At 42.1% G+C, this 25,095-nt stretch overlaps 1 protein-coding gene across 1 annotated transcript in view; it reads right to left on the reverse strand.

Moving 5' to 3' along the window:
* znrf2b (zinc and ring finger 2b) overlaps nt 1-24,478 on the reverse strand; it is a 45,383-nt gene extending 20,905 nt beyond the window's left edge. Inside the window, exon 1 of the mRNA XM_034115643.1 lies at nt 23,294-24,478. Within this exon, the coding sequence (XP_033971534.1) occupies nt 23,294-23,690 (397 nt within the window). The 5' untranslated portion in view covers nt 23,691-24,478. The remainder of the gene's footprint in view (nt 1-23,293) is intronic.
* Between the last annotated feature and the right edge of the window lie 617 nt (nt 24,479-25,095).

Genomic DNA, 25,095 nt, shown 5'->3' on the forward strand with positions numbered 1-25,095 from the left:
ATTCTACCTCTGAGCCTGATTTCCTAGCCTTTGCCCAGGCCTTGTTTCTCTCATGTAGGAGACTAGACAATTCAGCGGAAAACCAAGGATTGTCTCGTCCCTTCACTCTAAATGTACGCAGGGGTGCATGTCTATCCATAATTTCCATAAAACCAAGATAAAAATAAGACCATGCAGTTTCAACATCATCACACAGATCGATTTTTCCCCAATCAAAACCAAACAGATCATGTACAAAACCCTGCTCCACAAAATGTTTTGTGTCTCTCTTTATAATAATGGAAGGTTTACCCTTTTGGACCTTTGTGTCCCTAATTGTGGCTACAGCACAGTGGTCACTCACATCATTTGCAAATACTCCCACAGATGAGTATTTATGGGGAACATTAGCTAAAATGAGATCAATTAAGGAGGATTTACTAGGGGACTTAATATTAGGGCTCACATGATTTATAGCCACAATGTGAAACACTTTATAATGTCAGCCGCCCCCCCCAACATTTTTGCACCGAAATGTCTACAGCCACAATTGTATTCAGTAAAAGTGACAGTGAAGGCTCAACCAGATGGTGTGTGCTGTTAATCATCTGCCATCTGAGACTCAGTAGGTGGACAACACAACAACAGCAAGAGGTGCATGGTTAAAAATCAGACGGCTGGCAAACAAACCAGAGGCTTTAAGTGCCCGCTGTATGGCGCTTCAAGCGGTGCATGTGGCGGGGGCATGGCTGCGTGAGTGTTGCCACAACAGGCCCTGATTACACTCACACACAGTTAAGCTAGCCTAGCACAGTGCCCTCAGCCATACAAACACAGTCAATGTCAAAACACTGTTATCAGCAAGGGCTGTGCTGACATCACAATGAAACAGTCCAGAGCAGCTCACTGTTTCTCTTTCTTTCTCTTTATCTCAGTCAGTCAGTTAAGACGTTTAAACAGTGTTCATGAAGTGGCTCAAAGCAGTACCGTGCTTTTTTGTGGGAGGTAGATTAGGGTGGGGCAATTGGACTTTTATATCGTTGAGTGGCTGAGTTTATTAGCTTTGAAGCAGTGAACCTATTCATGAATTATTCCGATGGGGCAGGCCTAATAATCATACTCATATTTGGTAACAGTATAACCTTTTGTTTTAAGATGGGATAGATTCCTATAAGTTGGAAAAAAATAACAAGACATCATCTGCATAAAGAAGAATTTTGTAAGTGGTTGTTCCCATTTGGATTACCTACTGTAATATACTATTATGGTCAGGGGTGCACATAACTGGTACGCAGGTACGCATGCGCGGCACAAATCTGAATTGCGTAACGTCTCTTGTATCACTACGCGCCTTTGCGTACCTCAAAACATCAAAACAAAACACACATATTTAGTCTACACATGTTTCTTGTCAACACTCAATGGAGTAAACTACTAGACATGTAAAAAAAAACAAAGACATTAAGCAGCTACGTTGCCGTTTCGCTCCCTGCAAAAAATCTTCGGACTTTCTATGACTGATTGAACTGGAGCTGGCCGAGCCGCGCAGGACATAACCGACGGACCTGTGAAGCTTTACAGGAGGCAGAGGCTTAGATCACTGGACGACAGAGTTGTTCACCGTGTGCACAGACAGGGTTAACGTCGGTATGAACAACAGAATTGTGCCAAAACTCTGCCAACTGGCTGCAGTGGGAGACTCCCCTGTGCATTCTGTGCCCCGCGCACACACTGGAGAACTGCGCAAAATCAGCTGATCACAACGTTCACGCTCTGTGGTCAAGCTGCTGCAGTTTTATTTACACCAAAGTGGAGTGAAACACACAGCTGCAAACTTACTCAGGGTGTTAATGGAAGAGTTTGAAATCAGACAGAGGTGGAAGAAGTACTCGGATCTTGTGTAGGAATACTCTGTTACAGTAAAAGTCCTGCATTCAAAATGTTACAGTAAAAGTCCTGCATTCAAAATGTTACTCAAGTAAAATTAGAAAAGTATTTTCAAAATATAGTTAAAGTACCAAAAGTGAAAGTAGTCATTGTGCAGATTGGTCCATTTCAGAATAATGTATATGATATGTTTTATAATGATTGATCATTAAAGTGTTACCAAAGCTGGTAAAGGTGCAGCTAGTTTGAATGACTTTGTATACTGCAGGGTAGCTTGTGAATTTACTCCAGGTGGAACTAAAGTCTGATTAAACACTTGATTATATTTCACATGATTCATCCACATCTGTAAAGTAACTGAAGGTATTAAATACATGTAATGGAGTAAAAGTACACCATTTACCTCTGAACTGTAGTGGAGTAGAAGTACAAAGTAGCATCAAAGTAAAGTAAAGTACAGATATCTCAAAATTGTACTTAAGTACAGTACTTGAATAAGTGTACTAATGGCGCATTTCCATTGCAGCGCGTAGCTCGCTTTAAGCGTGCCGTGTCGTGCCGTCCCCTTTTTTGGTTGTGCTTCCACTAGGCCTCGTTCCGGCGCGGCACGGCGCGGGGCCACTTTTTCCCCTCTTTTCTGGCCCTAGAAAATTGTGGTTCTATCGGGGCCAACAAACAGGGCTGAGTCGGGCTGAGTATGCTAAACTAGAGAGAGGAGCGCTGGCAAGAGGGCTAGAACTACAACAAGATGGACATATTTGACCGTGATTTAATTGTAATACACGTTTCAAAATGATGCCGAAGTAACAACATACTGATACCGGTTAGTAAAAACCATGAATTAATGCTTTGTCAAGTCTGCAGACAGACGGCAGGCGAAAAACCTTTTAAAATTCGTGTTTTTCTAGATGGAGATTGGCTAAGCTAACGCAGTATATGCCCCGACCGTCCACACTCACAACAACGGCCTATACAGACATAAATACAGCAGCGACTGTATTCACCATGACACAGGCAGTCTGTGGTTTGTACTTGTTTAACTTTTGTCGAGTTTCTGAACATATATAAGGAGCTGTGAGCTCTGAGTGCTCACAGCTAACGGCTGTGTTGTGTTTCTGGATTTCTCATTGAAGATGACGTCACGGCTCCGCCTACACTGCGTTACTATAGTAACTACCCCAGTTCCTAAACTGTAATGGAAGCGCAGCATGAAGTGAGTCGGCCCTGTTAAGGCCCAACGCGGCCAAGCCGTACCGAGCCGTACCGAGTGTGGCCGAGGCCGACCGTGTAGTGGAAATGCGCCATTAGTAACTTCCCACATCTGAAATCAGATATGACTTCAAGTCATGTGATCAGTTCTTAGTATTTGATCCTTCAACTTGGCCTCAGGAAATGCAAGGACTTCACAGTTTTGGCAACAAGTTTTGGAGAAAGCAAATCGGAAGCTTAAAAAGAGACCGGGAGGTGCATCTTCATCATCTTCATCATCTAGCATGCAAGAAGTGTAAATAGAGGACAGTGAAGGAGACACTGAGGAGGACCACGCTTCGTGTGGGGTGAGTACCAAGCGCTGTTTCCTGGTACTCATCTGAGTAACTCACTAAAAAAGTGATGTGCACCCCTGATTATGGTAACAGTCAAGTGGTTTAATTGCTATAAAAAAAAAAGAGTAGAGATAATGGTTCCCCTTGACCGTTGGACCTTCCAATCAGGAGTTCTGGCAACCCCATGCAAAGGGACAGTGTACTGACACTGCCCCTATGTGAACGGTATATCAACGTCACCACATGAAGACCGGAACCTGGTATCCTTCTAGCCTTCTGAACAATTTTTCGAGAAAATACTCCACCATCAACATTCTTTAAATAAGAAGGCAATATGAACCGTAGGCCTCTGAGGGTTCCTTTTTTTTTTCAATCACCGAAATGATGCCACTTTCGAACCCGGGGGAAAGAGCTGTGTTAAAGGCCTTTTAATGAGTTTTGGAACTGGGCCCAGGGCTTTCCCACTCTGTAAGGAGGTTTTTGCCTCTGTGGCCTCTTCATAGTTAACGGGAGTCCCAAGAGCACTCTGGTCTGTCTCAGAAAGCGAGGGGGGGTTAAGGTTTTCCAGGAAACAGTCCAAGCTTGAAGCAGACTCAGAGGTATAGAGCGTTTTATAGAATTTTCTCATCTTAGTAAGAGCTTTAGTTTCATAATAGTTATCCCTTTGTTCAGAGAGTCTATGTTTGGCATAGAAGATGCTGGCCTCAGCTTTTTGCATTAAAATATGGATAGAGCTGATCTTGTGGCCTCTGTTTAACTGAGCAAAGCCTTGGACGCATTATCCTTCTTCTACTTTTCTTTTCGACTTCTAATAACTTGAAGGCCTCTTTTTTCTTCGATGTACAATCCAGTCTGGTTCTTTGAAATGAAAAAGAGGTTCAAAATGATGGGCTTAGATCAGTCTCATAATACACAAATGCACACAGAAGGATTCACACCGATTGAAGTGTCTTGCCCAGGGACACAACGACATGCTGACTGCAGTGGGACTCAAACTTGTTATCCCCTGATTCGAAGTCCATCATACTATCCACTGAGCCACAGCCTCCCCGCAATAGTAACTTGCGAATGTCATGTACTGGAAAAAACTTTGGATTAGGGATGCTCCGATCGCCAATTTTGGGGCCGATCGCCAATCGCCGGAATCAGTATCGGCCGATACCGATCGCCGATCCGATCGAGTGGGCGGGGCCTAAATGGAAGATTTAAACATCACTTTAAATCTTCCATTTAAAGTGATGTTTAAAACTCAGTTAATGGGGCTCATTCACTGGAGCTTCCACAAACAACAATCAACTTAATTATTACATTCAAATGAAGCACATTATTCAAGTTTACATTCACTTTGAGAAGAAATGAGCGGAAGCGCTCTTTTCCTCTCTCCCTCTCTCTCTCTCCCCCTCCCTCCCTCTCCTGACAGCCTGTCAGTATCTCATGCAGCTCACTGATCCAGTAATGAGTGACCCGACAGTGCAGAATAAATATATTTATAACTAGTTTAGCTTGTTCCAGAGGTAGATAAAATAGCTAAGTGTGTTAGGTCTAACTCTTGTGTGTTTCGCTCCGCTCACCGGTCCGTCACAGCGGGTGGAGCTGCAGGATTTCTGCTTCACACACACGTTGCATACCGCTATTTTACTGTCTTTTTTTTCAGACACCTTAAAATAATGCCAGACCGGTGAAGCCATTTTGGCGAGCTTGTTTTGCCGCGCACAGAGAAAAGTGTCATGTATTTTACGTCATGCGATCGGCTCTCGCGATCGGCATGTTTAGAGAGCACCGATCGATCGGTAGAGAGTGAGTATCGGCAGATCTCGATCGGTGACCGATCGATCGGAGCATCCCTACTTTGGATCCTTTGAAGTCCCGGCTTTCATGTAGAGATGGGTACATCCGATTCTGTCATGGTGTGCTAAAAGTAGAAGAAGCACGTCTGTGTCACGCGCTGACACTATTGTGTCCATTGGAGCCTGGATGCAGCGCAAAATCAGACGTGTATCAGCCTCCTCGTGGTCAGCCCTTAAAAAGGAGACATCAAGATCTGGATCTGATGACTTGACAGTGGTTGCTTCAGCAAACCCACCCGATACTACAACCACAGGCTCATCTTCTGGGCTGTGTTCTATCAGATGGTTTGAGAGTAGTCGAGCGAGATCTGCTTTGTTCTCTTCCAGTGCCATGAAGCTTGACCAGTCTGCTGGAAGTGGAATGGAGTCATTTACGATTTCTCCGCGTACTGGTCGGTGACACTGTTTACGTTTCCTCCTTGTGCCCGTTTTGATGGATTCGTCATGATACCTGTCGAAGACTACATCAACCCTCTGGTACTTCAACACCGTCTCAGCAAACTTGTTGGCATAGTCGCCGAATGTTGTAGTGTCAGGCGGCTTCCCAAGTGCCATTACAAGTGCTTGGCCATCAATAGCCAGGCAGCTGGGTTCCTGAAGGGGCACATCTGCAGGCGTTTGGACATGTTTTGTCAGTATATTTGCTAAAACAGACTTGTTGGTGGAATGTAGACTGCCGTTAGTTGCGGCCAGAGATGGCGGGATGGGCATGAGTTCATGCTGGAGGACATTTTCCAGGTCTGCCTTACGACCTGCTCTGTAAACTGTGACTAGCCTTTGTAGAATCTGCCTGTCCACTTGGAATGTTGCACGACTTCATACAAAGAGGCAAATGTCTTGGCTTTGTTCTTTCGAATGGGTGACTTCAGTCCCAAGTGCTGGTCACTATCTGGAGGTTCACACAGACGTTTGTCCACAAACACTTTCATTTGTGCCTGTCCAAGGTGTTCTGCAACAAGCAGAGATTCTTGAATCTCCGGTGTGACTACGTCCTTGATGATTATGTTCTTGAGTGAGACACTAATATTTTTTGTTCCGGTGACAATTTGAAAGAGCTAATGGAAGTGATAACAGCAGAAATGATTAAAGTAAAACATTGGTTTGACACAAACAAATGATCATTAAATATAAGCAAAACAAAGATTATGTTATTTGGAAAACATAAAACAAATCCACAGGTGCAATTAATACTAGATAACATAAACATAGAAAGAGTATATGAAATTAAGTTCCTTGGTGTGGTTTGAGAGCACAGAATCAGCTGGAAACCTCATATCACTCATGTGAAAGCAAAACTGGCTAAAACTATCGCAATATTGGGAAAAGCCAGACACATTCTGGACTACAACTCATTGTATACTTTATATAACACACTGATATTGCCATATCTGTGTTTTGGGGAAACACGTACAAAACCAACCTACAGCCGTTATGCACATTACAAAAAAGGGCTATAAGAGTTATCAATAATGTTGGATATCTTGAACACACTAATGTATTATTCACACATATTGAAGTTCACTGATGTGGTTAAATTCAAAACGGCACAAATCCTGTACAGAGCAAGACATAATCTACTTCCTATGAAATTAAAAACATTGTTCGTAGGGTGGGTATAATTTGAGAGGAAATCTACATTTGAAACAACTCAAGGTCAGAACAACTCTGAGAAGTACGAGTATAACAATCTGTGGGGTGATTTTATGGAATGGTTTGGAGCAGGAGTTAAAACAAAGCACAAGCATAATTCAGTTTAAAAGGATGTACAGAAACACTTTTTTGGAAAACTATGAGAATGAAGAGAGGTGATTGAAGAGGAGAAATTATTGTATATGTATGTATAAATGTAAATGTACGTAGGAATAACTTGCATAATGATTTAAAGGACAATCATTGATCAAGTAAGGGGTGGGAATTAATAAGCATTTGCTTCCTCCTACTCCCTTTCGGACACATATGATTTATTATTATTATTATTATTAATATGAAGACTTTTTTGTTTTTTGTTGAATATATAAACATTATCATGAATGTGGATAAATACTGTATTTTAACAATACGGTATTCTGTTTTTCACATTTGTTATTTTTTTATTTGTTATTTTTTTAATCTGTTCGAAATAAAGATTGAAATGAAAAATGAAATGAAGTGTGTCCCCACCATCTTGAAACACACAGTGCTCTTTCAATGATACACATGTTTTGCTTTCATCCCCGTCGTCTCTCTCCATTCTACTCTTTGTGCACTCAGTGTGTGTGTACTCATCATCTTCATCATCTGTTGTCAGTCTCAGCATTGCTTTTGTCGGAGAAGCTATGACTGTTCTCAGATTATACGACAATGTCCATCCACTGAGGGATGCTGCTATCCTGGTGATGCCCACTAAGCCTCCACTATTTTTTCCTGTAGCGTTTAGCCACTCAGTACTTTCATCCGCTGAAACCTGATTGAAGCGTCGATCACTGCGTTTCACCACGAAGTTGCCTTTCTGAAACTCGAGGAGGATTTCTGGTGGGAGAGCAGACATCTCAGCCAGGTACACAGTACCCCATCTGGCGTAGTTTATATGATCGTACCTGAAGAAGAAGGGCAGCATATGTTTGAAAGCATACAGGTGGAGATCCCACAATCCATCACGTTGCGCTCTTGTGAAGCAGAGTACGATGCTGACCATAGTCATGTAGTCCCACCAGAATGCGGCATTCGGGTCATCAACTGCAAGCGATGCAGCAAACTCTTTCATGGGCTGCTGGAATCTGTCTGTCGTCAGTTTGTCAACCATCTGCGCGATGTGGTCAGCATCTACGGATTGGCAGAGATCTGAGGGTTCAGCTCTCAGTGTAACATCAACCTCATCCAGATATGTGCAAAGCCGTGGGAGCAGTAGCCACCAAAGAGCCTGTAGGATAAGTCTGTGGGTCCTTATGGCACGTGCATACCCCTTTCCTCCCATGACAAGCTGAGCGGCATTTGCTCCCAGCAGATCACACTTGACCGATAGCTCGTTCAGGCCAGAATCAACCATGTGTTGTCCTATCACACCCAGGAAGTTCATGGCAATGTGAAGACCTCCAAGGCAAGGGATAAACACGTCCCTGTATTCTTCTACTGACCACTTCAGTTCTAGCAACTTCGGATAAAGTGCCTCGTACACTGTCAGAATGACATGCTGTTGTTCCATTGATTTGGAGATATGAAGCATTTGCTTGACAACTGTGTTCAGTGTATCGAGTTCAGATGCAGGAGCCTGGATGATAGGTAGGTAGCCTACTGTAGTTTTCTCTGGGTTGACTGTGCTTGCCTTTTGATTGTACAATATCCAGGAAGGCATTGGTTTTTTAGATGTCCTGGCCACGAAGAAGGCCATGTCTGTAGCTTTCTGTGCTGCAGGACATTGTTCAGATGACTGTGTGAAACAGTCTTCTGCTACTACACCGCTGAATGGGCGCTCTGTGATTCCTCTTTTGTGCAGGGGTTGGAGGGTTTTGTGGGTGGGGGGGCAATAGTGGGGAAGGCAAAGGTTCCATCACAGCACATTTGAAACATTTAACCTCAAAACAATATACAAAGTAAGTAAAAGTAGCCTAATAATAATAATAATAATAATAATAGCATAGTAATTATTCATAGTTAAAAACTATTATTTTTGCAATATATATGAGATCTAAGCAGTTTATTCACATTACATCTCAAATCTGAATATGGCATCAGATTGCCCATGTAGGAGAACTTACAAAAGCACATTTAATTCATGTTTGTACCTTGTTTAGTCAACAATATATACTTAAAATAGATTTCAGGCTGGCGGTGGCGGCCATGTTGGATTTCTCAATTTTGAGGCATTTTGGGAAATCTTTGAGCTTCATATACAGCAGATTTGGATTCAGCACCCCTTAATACCCCTAGAAATGTTGTATAGCATAAATAAACACAAAATGCCTTCGGGGTTCTGATTTTGTGAAAATGTCTACTATGTGAACGGTATATCAATGTAACCACATGAAGTCACCAAACTCGAGCGATTATTCGCATTGCGTCCGGTGTGAACGCACCATTATTACAATTATTATATAATTATATAATTACAAAATAAAATTCGCCACTTTCCGAACAGGAAATGCACGCAAATACAATATTTTATATCATTATTATTATTGATAATAATAATAATAATAATAATAATAAATATATATATATATATATATATATATATATATATATATATATATATATAAATAAAGACATCTTGTATTTTAGTTACACCCGCTATTGATTGGTCAAACATTGGACCTTGACACCGTCCACATAGCTATAGTGAAATAATATAATAGAAAACAGCTGACAGGCTCCATGGACCTGTCAGCTCCGGACAGCGCAAAATGCGTATATGAAGAGCTACGTCATGAACGCAAGAAATCATACCCCCGTGGGGGCGCGCTCATGTGATTGGCTTAGAATGGAGGAGACATCTGATTGGCTATAGATAGAAAAAATTACAAGTACGAATCTGGTGACCGTCAGGGGAGTCTCAAAAAACCCACACACGAATGCACAGCGATCCATGCACAGTAAGCGGTTTGTGTTTGCAGGTTCAGAGGTTTTAAACGGAAAACAAATATGTGAGGATCAAAAATACATATGTAAAACTTTTTTCTGTATTTGGATTTTATTTACATGTATATGAAACGGAACACATTTGTGTGTGCATTGAAAAACACATTGTGTGGATGCTGAAATACTTCTGTGTGCATTTGTGTATTATGAGACTGATCTAATCGGGTTAAAAATACCATGCTACTGGAAAATTGAGAATAGCTACACAACCCAAAACACTTCGAGGTAATGTGATTAAAGGAAACCTATCATGCTATATTTAAATGATATATTGTAGGGCCATACCTATATAAGGTATATTTATACGTTTCTGTTTTCGAAATACCAAACAGATCATGCATTTTAGCCATGCCTCATTTCGCTCTGTGTGTTGTTTGCTGTCTACGGGTCTGATTTTGTGAGCTGCAGCTGACCACGCCCCCCTGCAGGAGAGGGGAGCCGCTCTGATCAGCTGCTGGGCTGTCAGAAGAGGGGGAGAAAAAGAGATCTCCGTCCTCCGTGTTTTATTATAGCCTATATAGAGTCGTTATTCATTTGTTTTAAAGCTCAATAAATAACAAAGAAGACCTTTGACCGGCACTTTTCTAATTTTGTCCGGAAGATTTAAACTTTAACGGACATCTTGACCGGCGAAAGAAACTGAAACTCTGCCGCACGGTCCCCTCGTTCCTTGGAAGAGGCGGAGAGGTGGGTGTTTGTCATCTGCTGGTGGACTAACCGGAGAGAATTACAGTGCTTGCCTCGACGGGGAGGGATTGCATTGAATTAAAGCAGCGGGAGCAAACGCTTGCCTCGGGGAGTGAGAAAAAAAGCCACAGCGGAGAATAAACAGAAGGGTAACCATGGTAACCAAGTCTTCTTCGCTGCTTTTGTGGCAGACTACAGCGCCACTTACAGGCCTGGCATATGTACTACAGCGTCTCCAGCGCTTTCGAGCGGCAATGGCCGGCCGTGGCCCAACCCCACATTCCCCTGATAGGTGGAGAGTTGGCCCAATAGCCGTAGCGCCACTTTCCTGACGTCAGTAAAGTGTTCAAATCTGGATCAGTTTTTATCAGATCCGTTGCAGCCCCTTTTTTAGAGATTTGGGTATGGAGGAAAATAGAGAGGGTTGTGTTTTCTGACACTTGGTGAGTTCCCTGGAACACCGGGGACACATATTCATGTATAAAAGACATACAAAAGTGCATTTTGCATGATAGGTCCCCTTTAAACTAGTATACGCTACATGTAAGAAGTGTGTCCAAACTTCAGTAAGCACCTGTCACATGTACCTCTTCCTTTAATTAGCTCACAGCAGCTGCTCCTTTTGTTAAACTGGCAGGATTTAAACTGATCCAATCACATAGTACTAAAGTACAGATTAGAAGGATGTCCATTTTTATTATAGTCCTACATCTTCACACACTGAGTGAGTAGTCAGTATTTTCAAACGTTAGTGACTAAGGGCTCGCTCACACCAGCATTATCAACAATACAATTACAGGAACTCAGTCAGTGGTTTAGATTTTCATCTTCGACTGGTGTGTTGCTGAGAGTATCAGCTACCAAGACTTTTATTTCCTATGCGGTTGGGCAACATATTGTACATAGCGGTTCTAACATAACCCATCCCATAAGGCATCACACAGGGCTTGTCGGGTTGTTGATCTGTGTATAAAAAACATCTACCCCCCGCAACAGGTCTGGCAATTTCTGTAACTTTCCGAAACAGACAATTAAGCCAATTAAGTTTTACTCAGCGGGTGCCCAGGTGTGCTCAGGTGAGACAGTGTGTGCTCACACTTACTTAACCTGTTAAGCCCGGCAGCCCCCGGTACCGGGGGTTGCGGGCTTTTTTTTCACAAAACTGTGTCTCAGGGCTTCTTAACATTTAACAACCTATTAATGTGTCATACCCACTTAACGGGAAGAAACTCAGCTAACTGACGATATGAAACCATTTTTACCGAAACAAAACACAAGTCTCACAAGAAGCGTCTAAATGAGGCCTGAGCGGAAAAATGCTAACGCACTTAGCACAGAACTCACGGTAGAAATACTTTATTACTTATCGGATCTGCACAAACAAGATATCAGCTAGCAAGCTGAGATTCCAAAGATTCTAGAAATATAAGTATCATCACTGTGTGATCAAAACTCGCGGCAGGGGAAGCAAACCCAGACATCACACAACGTAGCTTTACGGAGCAAAAACGGAAAATAGTCTTACCGTTGCTGATTTTCTGATCAAAAGTTGTGTTCAATGGCATTAAAACAATAAAAACGCTGCTGAAGGTTAATCCATAGGTTAATCCAATGTGTCTGTCTCACTTTGAAATGATTACTGATAATCCATCATTCCATTTTTGTCAAAAACAGAGATTTCATATTAGCTGCTATTAGAGCTACAACCCAGCTTCCGGTTTTGGGCATTCTGGCTACGCATCACTCATTCACCAATGGGTAATCAGTGTTTCCCCTAGGATGGAGTCATAGTAGCGGTGCTAAGGCACGTGGGCCCAGCATAATGTGAGCGCGGAGCGCATGGAATTTTTTAGTGTGTGCACGTGCGAAGTGCGCCCCGCCAATTTGTTTCTATGTGTCTGCCAGCACAAGAAAGGCTCTTGAGGCTTAGTACCAGGGCCGGTTCTAGCATATTTGCTGCCCTAGGCGAGATTTTATATATAAAGAATAAATGAAAAATCTCTACAAAAGACAGATACACTACAAAATACGTAATATACGTCAAAATGGCTTCAAATGTATTCAGTATTGTATGAACATGTTTGAATTGGGGGGTGGACGTCACTTCCTCTAGGGGGATCCGGGGGTATGCCCCCCCGGGAAGATTTTTTGAACATTTTAAAGTAAAATGCTTCAATCTGGTGCACTTTGAGCACACAATTACTAGAGACCTGATCTAGGGGGTACAACTCTAAAACACCCATATGAAAAAGATCGGTTTACATTTTAATAATCAAATAAGTATATGAACATAACCAATAACCTACCAGAGCCAATAACAAATAAATGTAACTTATTTTATTTTTGTTGTTCATTCATATCTTATTTTACCTAGTTAACATTTATTTATTTATACATATTTTTGTATCTCTCCAACTTTAAACGATATTTTTGGTTTACTGTCCTATAGTATACATTGGAATGATTTCAAACCTGTTTTTATTTATCCTAATAATTATAAAGGAGTGCCTTGGAAATATGTGTTTACATAATTTGTGGTCAAAATGTTTGAGACCCACTGAGATAACTTAGACTAAAATGAACTATCTAAACACTCAGAGAGTCCTTTACCTCACTGAGCCTCTCAGTCTGACAGGAGAGCTCTCCTCCACCCTGGTTTTAGAAACATCTACTTCTTATATCCGTTAGCGCAGCTAGCACCAGATTCTAATAACAACAACAGCGCCGGTGTGTGTGTGTGTGTGTGTGTGTGTGTGTGTGTGTGTGTGTGTGTGTGTGTGTGTGTGTGTGTGTGTGTGTGTGTGTGTGTGTGTGTGTGTGTGTGTGTGTGTGTGTGTGTGTGTGTGTGTGTGTGTCAGCGATCAGCAGGAGAAGTGAGCCTGCTCTCCCTGTGGCAGAGACCAGCTGAGGGCAAGAACTCTGCCAAGTGTACCCTGTCTCATTTGCATGCATAGATGGCATAGTATTAGCATAGTAATAGCGCGAGAAAAAAAGTAGCGCAGAGAACTAACAGGAGATATTTGGCAGCTGATACTCAGGGCTCTCAAAAGTGCTCAAACTTCACATGTGTGCTACAAATCCACATAACAATCAAAAATGAAATTATTATTTTATTTTATTTTTTGGGTACCTGGCTGGCGCCCCCTAGCAGCGCTGCGCCGCCGCTATTTGTATATAGGGAAAACACTGGTAATGTTTAGATGGATTTTTAGGAACTTCCCTCTCGATTCTATTGGCTCTAACGGTTTAAAAAGAGGTGTCAATCATCAAAATCGACCGATGGGTTCCAGAGATATGGATAATGCACCCAAAAGACCCCAGAAATGTTTTTTTTTTTCTAAATCTCTCTAAAAAGGTAACATTTCACTTGTTTTGCATCAATCTTGATACAGGGTACTTATATGTTATAGTTTGGATTCCTAAAGCTTTTAGTCTACTATCCCATCATTCAAGGGTGGTTTTCACTATAAGTAATGTTTTTTTTTGGACGGACACTATAATTTAATTTTGTTTACTATGTTCAATCTGAATTTACTTTAAAATAAAAACATCTATATTGATTCTGACTTTTCTACATCCAACTCACAGGTTTATCATTGCTTTGAGAAAAAAGATTATTAATTTACCCCTTTTAGAAGTGAAGTTATAGTCATTTGTTCTGGGAATGTCATTTTCGAGCCTGAGACCTGAAAAACAGGTTCGGGGCTTAACTGGTTAAGGAGGAAGCAAGCAACAAAACCATGTTTCAAAACCAGCTGCAGTCACAGCTGCTATGTCCATACATTAAGACATCAGCCCACATCTGCTGCAGTATTCAGATGAAGGGACCCAGCAGCAGAGATTAGGAGAGCAGGTTAAGTAGCCACTGGATTATCCCATCAAGGTAGATTGGAGCTAACCAGGACCGACTAACACCACCATGCCTCAGCTCTGTTGTCTCCTAAACTCTCACTCACACGGTGAATGGAAAGTGGATTGCATTTATATAGTGCTCATCTAGTCTTCACCCCATCAAAGAAACACACTCAATAGTCAATCTGCCTGAAGTTCTTTGCAGAAACAAATGAGTAACACATCGACCCTTGCTTTGCAGCTCTCCTATGAATAATCACAAAAGCAAACAGTCTCTTGCTGATTTTCATCAAAAAGAATAAAAAAGTGCAGCTAAACCCCGTCAAAAAATTAAGTACCAGGCGTTTTTTACCAGGCTTGATCTCATGGGAAATTTGAATTTATTTTTATGAAAAGAAAGGCAATCATCTTGTCACTATATAATGAAATGTGGAATGTTTAACTCCTACCAGATACCTTCTCTGATCGTCACAGAGCTCAAAACTCATTTAATTTGTAACTGTATCCCAGTATTAAACTCAAAAGTATTGCAGCACTCATATTCCTTGGTATAAGTGTATGGGGGTACTTTAAGGAATGGATACTAGTTTTTTGCAAATAGAATGAACACTGCAGAAGACTCCTACAGCTGGTGTTGCTATAGTTATAGAGACATGTACAGAATACACTTGAGATAATCTATAGCTCTGTACAATGTTTAGCCCTGGTTTATCAAACCTTTGACCCCACTTTAATTACTTTCTGCAGAAAAGAGAAACAGCAACTGAATAGATGCCGATGCAGAGGGAACTCTTTGTTTTACAAACACAAAGTCCTTTGATGTCCTTAAATCCAATTTCTCAGTCTGAGCCAAGACCACCCTTTAAAACGAAGGATCAACAATTGGACTAAAACAGATTTATGAACTGTTATCACAATCTATGATAACAGTGTGTATCTAACAGAAAATACTCCACCATAAGCTTACATCTTATTGTCTAGCATGGATTAAAAACTCCAAAACAACCCAAACTCATGGTTACAGACTAATGACTATGACATCATCTCCCTGAAATGAAGTCCATAGCTTTACTCAATCTTTCCCAGGTTTTTATTTTTTATGATGAGGTTTGATGAAAATATTGATCCAGATGTATGCACTCCCTTTTTTGGCAGCCTGAGGGCATAGCTTCTATCCCCAGAGATGTTTTAGTTGTGCGTGTCCATGTTTGGCTGGAAGGCATCGCACTCCTATAGGGCTGCAATATCTGAGTCTTATCAGTTGTCTCGCTGCCATTTCCTCATGAACTGGAGCGCCAAAATGCTGCTACACAACAGACGGATGCATTTATAGCTTTTCTTCAGTTTCAGTGGGAGTATGGAGCATGGGGGTGTATAAGATCTGGGCCTGTGAGCAGAAGGAATGTTTCAGTCTTTCAATGTTCTCTAAAAAAATTATTTCAATGCTATTGTATTTCTGCACAACATGTATTATCAAATAATATATTTTTTAAGTAAGTTTAAAAGCGGTCTTTTAGTTTGTTATACACCCTTAGTGTCACATAATCCTAAAATGTCCATCAAGATTATTGTTGATGTTTCAAACACAACTGTGAACTGTGTTGAGTTGCACACACAAGCATTACAATGGATGGACCTTTTGCTAATGAGCTGTAAAACAAATCTATTTTTCTATTGACGCTTTAGAAAGCACAACAACTTTTTTTATTAATAAGGTCAAATATATATGGCAAACTCTTGTGATCTTGCAATACAAGCAGCATTCATTTGACGTTGTGTTGTGCAGCTATTTATCTGAAAAACTGGGCAGATCAACCAAAATGATGTTGATCTTGTGACGAAACACATGAATCAACTGGATAACACACAGTGCAAGTTAAACTCATTTGTATATTTCTGAGGCTTAATGCATCATCACATCTGAGTCAAACAGTTCAGTTATTTGTTTCTCTTGAATGTCTATTGTGTGGTAACTTTGATCAGACTTTGAGGCTGTTAAATGTGGGAGTGGAAAGAGTCTTAACGAGTTGAGTTAATTATTAGGCGCATGTCTGCTGACTCGCACTCACATTAACAACATGTGCACACACACAACCTGCTGTATGTGTGTACTGTGCATGCATGTGTTTCTTTTAATAAATACACGAAGAACCTACTGCAGTTTCTTTAATCGTGTAATGAATCTGAACTTTTTCTTATAATTCTAACTGTGTCTTTTTTTATATAAAAATGAGCTTTACAAATGAACAGCTAGTGTCCCTATGGACCTGCAGGCTGCTGTGTAAACAGTCATATCGATGTTAAGAGTAGGATACGCTCTGTTGTGTGTGTGTATCTCACTGACATTGTTAGGAAACCCTCTATATACTCATCCAGCCCAGGCTTAATTCATCTAAAAAAAACAAATACGTTTATTCCTAAGACTTTTCACCACTTTGTTTGACAAGACACTACGACTCATAGAACAACCTAAAATAACTTTCTTGAGGAAAATCCTTGACTTTTGGACATTGGCTATACCGTGTTGTCACATTGATCAATGAACTCAACCAGAAGACATTCACAGGGAGGCTCACACTGTTTAACTTAACAATGTTGGGCCAAACTCGCACATGTGAGTCATCATCCCCACACATGAAAGCCATTAGCACAGCTCAGTCAGTGCCATGAGTTCAGGTTGTTTCAATACAACTTTGCTTCATAGTGGATCTGGTTTCAAAACCTCCAGCTGCCTTCAAAAGGAACTCCTGTGCTCAAGGTAACGACGTCATGAGAACACCGCTGCTATGCACGGCATGTCAAGCCACCGGGGAGAACAATTTAGCAAGCTAGAGGTAACGGAATGCAGGAACTACAAAGGCATTATATTCCTCAACATTCCTTATGATAATATAGTGACGAAAACTCTATGACTAAAATAACAAAATATCAACTTCACTGGCCTTGATAGAAGTATTTTTTTATTTTTTGGATGTTTTATGAGTCGTAGATTATTCTCAAACAGACGTGGAGAAAAGTCATTGGAAAAGCGTGTTTGCTTTGTTCGAGGCCTTGATATGAGCAGGTGGTAGCAGCCGCTGATGTCATAAATCAGAGCTTTTAAAGGTTGTGAATACAGGATTATTTAAGTATGAATATAGTTGAAAAAGTAACTGTGGCATCAAATGCTTTGTCAGATTCTATGGCATGTTAACTTGTGATAGAATCAGACCTTCCTGCTTTCAATAACTGCAACTTTTTAAATAGCTTGGCTGTATTTAATAGAAGGCAAAGTTCCCCTTCAAATCACTCATGCAAAAGAGAAGTTGTAATATTTATTTTGAAACTGAGAAAAAGACGTCTGACTTTAGCTATCAGAGCCATGTGTGGTGTCTTAAAGGTCTCCTATAATACTCTTTTTCATCAATATATTATAGGTCTCGGATACAAAACATGTCTCTGAAGTGTTTGGCTCAAAATACCAAACAGATTATTAATTGTAGCATCCCATAAACCCCTCTGTTTCAGCCCTGTTTCAAAAGTGCTGATTCTCTGTCTGTTACTTTAGATGAAAATAAGGAGCCACTCCCCACGCCCCTCTGAGAGATATTTGGTTAAAAAGAACACTATAGGCGCGTTCACACCGGAGTACTTTTACCCGTACTTTTCCCCGTACTTTTCCCGTTTAGTTCCGATAGTGCCTGGAATTTTGCGTTCACACCAGGGCTCTCGACTAACTTTTTTCACCATCCTCCCGGAACCGTCCCGAAATACAATCTAAGCCGTCCCGAAATTAAAATATTTGTTTTTCTACATTATCATTAGTTAAAATTATTTAAAGTGACCTTTAACATAAATAAAACATCATACAAATCATTAGATGATAATTCATCAACCTTTTTATTTGAGTAAATCAGTCAAACACATAAACAAAGGCCAAATATATTTAAAAAAAACACACAAGCGAGAAAGTTACTCTGATATTGAATCCAATCAAGTCCCATCCAATTAACAAAAAATCCAACACTCTGTCCTGAAGACAGAACCCAGAGTAACCACTAACCAGGATGACAGTCTGTAACACAGTCAGGAGACCTTTACAAACTGCCCCGCCCCCTCGCACACAGACAGGGGAGAGAGCTCTCTCGCCTGGATTGGAAAGATCGAAAATACATCATAGACGCATTTTGTAGTCTTATTGCATATTAGAAAAGGAGTTGGCGAAACTAAAACTGCAATATAATGTTCATGTAGCAATAATACATATGACATATAGGTTTTAAATGTTTCCAGTACCGATAAAAAGACCACTGTTGGTACCACTGTCTTTAATAATTCCGGCCCGGGGCCGTTTAATACCGGGGCTCGGTACCCATCCCTACATGGGGAGAGGCGCAGCATATTGCTAAGGACTAAATGCGATGGAGAGTTCTCATCTCAGCTGCAATGACATGTCTGGAAACCCCCTCTAGGGTGCCCCATGCATAGCGCGCATATAGCATGATAGGTCCACTTTAACTTTGGATAATAACACGGGAGAAATGAGCGGAAGCGCTCTCTTTTCCTCTCTCTCCCTCTCCTGACAGCCCGTCAGTATCGTCTCATGCAGCTCACTGATCCAGTAATGAGTGACCCGACAGTGAAGAATAAACATATTTATAACTAGTTTAGCTTGTTCCAGAGGTAGATAAAATAGCTAAGTGTGTAAGCTATTGTGTGTGTAAGCTATTTACACACACACTCTTAGTGTGCGTGTTGCTCCGCTCACCGGTCCGTCACAGCGGGTGGAGCTGCAGGATTTCTGCTTCACACACGTTGTATACCGCTATTTTATTGTCCTTTTCGGACACCTTAAAATACTGCCAGTCTGGTGAAGCCATTTTAGCGAGCTTGTTTTGCCGCGCACTGAGAAAAGTGTCATCATTTTACGTCATGCGATCGGCTCTCGCGATCGGCATTTTTAGAGAGCACCGATTGATCGGTAGAGAGTGAGTATCGGCCGATATCGATCGGCGGCCGATCGATCGGAGCATCCCTAGTTTTTATATAAATGGATCAGGGAAAAAAAGTGAGCGAATCTTTTTTCCTGAAACTGTCAGAATCTCTTTACACGGAGGGGACAGACTACAGTAGTACGGAGTAAAACTGTAACTTCCTCAATTTTATCCAGTTTTAGTGACCTGGGGGAGTTTTTCAACTTAATAAAACGAATACACAGATGATCTATCAAATGATTTTGACGAACCTATTTTAGTTTGACTATTTTGACCAGTGCAGAGACATTATAAAAGACGGAAAATAAAATGTACAAAGAATTAAAGTAATTGCACTATTTACTATATGAATAAATACACAAATACGAATAAGTGAAACACTTTATGCATTATCAACGTTTTAATTGTTTATCTGATAAAAATGTTCTAATGTGAGCTGGGGGGTGGACTTGGGGTCATGACCTCAGAAACTGCCATAACATAAGGCTTGTTTGAGACAAGCGAGACCTGCGCAGACCTGCGCAATTGCGATCAACGTCTTGCTAGTGCGTTGCATGATGGTTAGTCATTTTGTCCGACTTGCTCTGGAAGCTCGCCTACATGAGACGTTGAAATCTCGCAGGACAAAGACGCCCGCAGACTTGAGAGCGAGGCGCGGCGAGGCGGCGCAGTTTCTCTCCACGGGCTGCGGAAGCGAAATGCTTGATGGGAAACGACTCGCTGGTATCTTGAGCTGAGCGCTCATTGGTGGTTTTTACCCCGTGCTGGTGATGAAACTCTCCATTGGCTCGGCAAAAGTGTGTTGTTTTGTGTCAGTTTTACGTCGCCACTTCCATTCACATTTTTCATCATTGTTCCACAATGTTTATCATCATTAAATTAATATCTATATATTTTATACTATACTTGCACTGCTTACCGTTTTCATACTTTATATACATTAGCATATTCATTCATACAACACACTGTTTATACTTATTATTATGTATATACTATGCAGAGCCTCACCTGTCATACTCCAATGTAACGGAAAAACAACTAAAGAAAAACTAAATAGTAATAATAATAAAATGTCTCCACTGATCTGTGTTGTAAGTGTGATTTATGTATGATTCCAATCGCTTTTTATAGTCAAAATCAGCAAATTTGCCGAGCTCCGCTACGGGAGTGAGGCAGGGACGTGCTCTGCCTCTCGTAAGCCCACAGTAACTTGCTGGAGCACGGGCACTAATTTAGCGCGGGCACTTATTTTGTGAGCGCGCTCAAGCCATTTACTGTGGGCTGGGGGAGGCACAGATGAGATCTGCCTCACCTCAGAATGCGTCACCCCACAGAAGCTGGCTGGAAAGCGGGCCCTAAGCGCATGCCTGTTACCATCTCACTGTAGGTCACCAATGTAATGTTTGTAGATCCCTTTATTACATTTATCCTCGCCATCCATAGTCTCTAAATAACTTATTTCACATATATATGATATTTAGGCTCGCTGGTCTCATCATACAACGGCAATGAGAAAAGCACCAGGAGAGGCAGCCATAACCTCTGCCGCACTGAAGGGGGCGCATGTGAGCCCACAGGTTCTTGTTGCTACTGTAATTCTACGCAGACACGGTAGACGCAAACAACAAACTAGACTTTTGAAACTACAGGAAGATAAGGAGGACTTTTACAAAAAAGTAATAGAGATTGTTGTCCAGAAGGATAGCATGGACTTCATCTTCAAGTCAAGGTAAGACCACATTTGTAATGAAAATGGGATCTTACTAAGAAAGAACAATCCAATATTTAGATTTTGGGTATCCTTTTGTTGAACGGTCTGTTTAAAATGAATCGAAGCATCAGACTAAAAAAGCTTTTGAAAATAACCGAATATTTCGATTAAGGTCAAAATATAATATTTGTAAATCTGACTCAGTGAGTCAGTGCCTCACCAGCCATGCACCTCACCGCACGTCACTGCTTAGTACATATCCGACATTAACGATTAAACACATTTGTGCATTCTTTATAAATGCAAACCGAGTCAAGCCGACTCCGGAGGTGGCGGTATGCACCTTAAAGTTGTTTGCAATCCGCCAAAAAACCGAGAGAAGAAGAAGAAGAGGAAGAAGCCGACTCCGAGCTGTCCGACTTCAGGCGAGCTTTTTGAGACCTCCCCCGGCTGCGATCGGCTATTCTCGTCTACTTTCGAGGCGAGCCGCAGCTCGTCTCAAATGCCCCTTTCACACCAAAGCGTTTTCAGCTCCGGCTCGGAGCTGGAGCCTGAAAAGTACCGGTTTTTCCTGTTCACACCGCAGCGGCGCCGCCTCTTAGCTCCGGAATGCGGTTCACTTCCAGCTCCAAAAAATTGTCGGTCTAGAGGCAAGAGCATCGGAGCTAAGAGGCGGCGTCGCTTACGTCTCTCTTACGTCGAGGCGTGCAGGAAACTAAACCCACCTACCCTGAACATGGGTCGACTGAAGAGTCTCGTCATGCCTGCCTACAAGCAGTAGCGCTGAGCAAAGTGACTAGAACGCAACCACACCCTTATAAAAAAAAACTTACTTTATAAAGTCAGGCAACACTAACCAGGCTTCGTGTGATTCTGTTTATTTGTACCTTACTTTGACCATCCGTTCGCTGTTATTGATCATTGTGGAGAGCAGGCAGACGTTTTGTTTTGTATTATAGCAGCTATCGGATGGAATCAATACATGGGCTGCACAGGTTGTCATGTCCGACTATCACAAGTAGAATCATAATGAAAAATACGCCGGTAAAACGGCTTAGCAAGTAGTCCGTTTAGCTTCGGTTGCTATGCTAACATCACCCATGTTATACCAGAGAAACTTTCATAACAGCGTTGTGATGCCAAACAGCGTCAATTCAGACTGACACACATTCACTTAAGGGGAACTGGGGATATGTATCAGCTGCTTGTGTGACAGTCAGACAGTGAATACTTTAGAGCCGTGTGAGCTAACCCGGAGCTAACGGGAGAATAAACTCCGGTGGAAGAGCAGCCAGCACTGCAGCGGTCGGTAAATGCAGCTGAAACACATTAATAAACAATGAACCACGGCACTCTGGAGAAAAGTATAAGGTTGGAGAAGTCGTTATTTAATTTAATCTGGCTTCGTATGATTAAAAGCAACACGATCATCGACCCGACGCAGTCCCCCGTTGTTGTTGTTGTTGTTGTTGTTGTGAGCTCCGATGGGGAGAAAATCAGCTATGTAAACGGTGACGTCATGACGCAGCAGCGGCAGCTCTGGGCGGTGTGAACAGAGCGGGAGCAGAAAAGGGAAACCGGAGCTGAACCAGAAAAGCTCTAGCTAGGAGCTGGAAAGGGAAAAGCGCTGGTGTGAAAGCCGCAAGACAAGCCTATCGCGTTGACAATGGCTGGCTCCATCCTAAAAGATGTGTCCCGGCAGAAACCATTAGTGTAAGAGCAGTGGTGTAAATTAACTAAGTACATTTACTTAAGAACAATTTTGAGATACTTGTACTTATTTCCATGTTTTGCTTCTTTGTACTTGTACTCCACTACATTTATTTAATACCTTTAGTTACTTTACAGATTTGGATTAATGGTGTGAAATATAATCAAGTGTTAAATCAGACTTTAGTTCCACCTGGAGTAAATTCACAAGCTACCCTGCAGTATACAAAGTCATTAAAACTAGCTGCACCTTTACCAGCTTTGATAACACTTTAATGATCAATCATTATAAAACATATCATATTATTCTGAAATGGACCTATTTGCACACTGACTACTTTTACTTTTGCTACATAAGGTATATTTTGATGCTTATACTTTTGAATTTCAACTTTGACTTGTAACAGAGTATTCATACACTCTCTGGTACTTCTCCACCTCTGTGTCAGAGTCCCTGCAGTTCAGTGACCCGCTGGGTCTGCCTCTTACCTCCGAACAGATGAGGCGAGAGGTGTGCTGGTAGAGATCCTATCAACAGCCGGGGAGCCTCCTGCCCTCCAGCCCGCTGCCGGTCCGCCTCCTCCGGGCTGCTCCCCCCGGACTCCTGGGAGCTGTAGGTTCCGCTGCTGTTGGGAATGTTTATCCCGGACTGAGGTCGGGTCCCGGGGCCTCCGGACCCCCCCGCAGACCGGGCCCTGGCTCCATGGTGCTGGCTGGTGCTGGACGAGGCTCCGGACGCACTGTAACCATGGTACCTCACCCCCCCGGTGGTGGTCCTGTTACCGTTGCTGCTGGACGTGCTGGAGGGCAGGTCCGAGCCGGAGTAGGCTCTGGTCCGTCCGTTAGCAGCTGGGTTAGCAGTGGGGCTGCTCTGCTTTGCCCCCATGTTAACCCCAACCGACTTTGATATATTAAAGAGTCGCTCTGTGAGCCACTGCGGGACAGTACGCCAGATTTACGCCGGAGGACAGAGGTCTCTACCGGACACACGGAACGGTTCTGTCTGGAAGCTAAGAGAAGTAGAACAAACTCTGCGCTATGAACCCGGAGACATTATTAAACAGCAGTGAGTGAAGAGTTGAAGCAGCTGTAATAAAGCAGAAGATGTGTGTGAAACTTCAGCAGCCGTCAGCAGTGTGTTCCGTCACTAACAACGGTGGCTGTGCGGCAGGTAACGTTAACATGGATCCCTCCTCCTCAGAGCTGCTGCCGTGGACCCGCTGCTTCCTCCTCAGTGTCCGCCCCGCCATGGCTCCCGAGCAGCCTGAAGGAGTGAAGAGCCGGGCTCCTCTCACCTCCCTGCCTAACAACGCATTGCTCAAAGGAAGGATGGGATGGAGGAGAAAGCCCAGCACAATACCGTTTTATCAGCGGCACCAAGGAGACTCTCGGTGCCCAGGCTAGCTGTCAAGCTAGCTGAGGTGAGCTCACCAGCGCTTCCGCTAACAATTTTCAAAGTAAAGGCGTTGCGGTGTTTTATAGGGAGCATGACAGCTTTCCAGTTTATTTGGTCCCTAAAGACAGCTAAACACAATCTCAATAAATTCGACCTTTTGTAGTTGTCAGTTTTAAAGAAGTCGTGTTACCTATATTGGATTTGAATATGATTATGTCTGTCATGCTGTGCTTAGTGGTAAAACATGTTAAGGTCAAGGCCTAACCTTGAAGGAATAACATGCAGCATTATCCATAGAAAACAATGCAGCCTGGACTTTGGGCTCATACAATAAATGCCCTCTATTGTACCTTGTGACCCCAGTTGGGAGCCATTCTCATTGCCAGCTTTTCCAAAAAACACGACTTTGTCACATCGCTGGGCATCTAACTCCGGGGCAAAAGCCTGTGCCTTTTACATGTTTACTAAGTGCTTCTTGTTTACATACTCCTACCCACAATGCTACCTACTAAAGGCTACCTCTTAGGCCCCTGGAGGTAATAATTCGGCCTTGATCTTTACTGTTCAGAGTGTATTTATTACCTTTTAGTAAATTAAGGGATAAGGTGTTGCGAAATTATATAATGCAATTTGTACGACAAGTTATTTAACTTTATATGTAATGGAACAATTTAACTTTATTGGAAACTTGTTTGATCAAATCTTCATTACGTGCGAACCGATCTATGAAATATATTTCCAGAAGGGATTTCCTGCTCTTATTGTGAAATCGCAAAGGTATTATTTTGGTCTGTGTGACTTGATACACTTGGACCATAGCATCAGCTGACGTCAGCAGCAGCGTCGATAACATCAGAGAGTGTCACGCTACAGTCATGGTCCTCAAACTGCTCAT

Source organism: Trematomus bernacchii, unplaced genomic scaffold (genome assembly GCF_902827165.1).
Source record: "Trematomus bernacchii unplaced genomic scaffold, fTreBer1.1, whole genome shotgun sequence".
Lineage (NCBI taxonomy): Eukaryota > Metazoa > Chordata > Actinopteri > Perciformes > Nototheniidae > Trematomus > Trematomus bernacchii.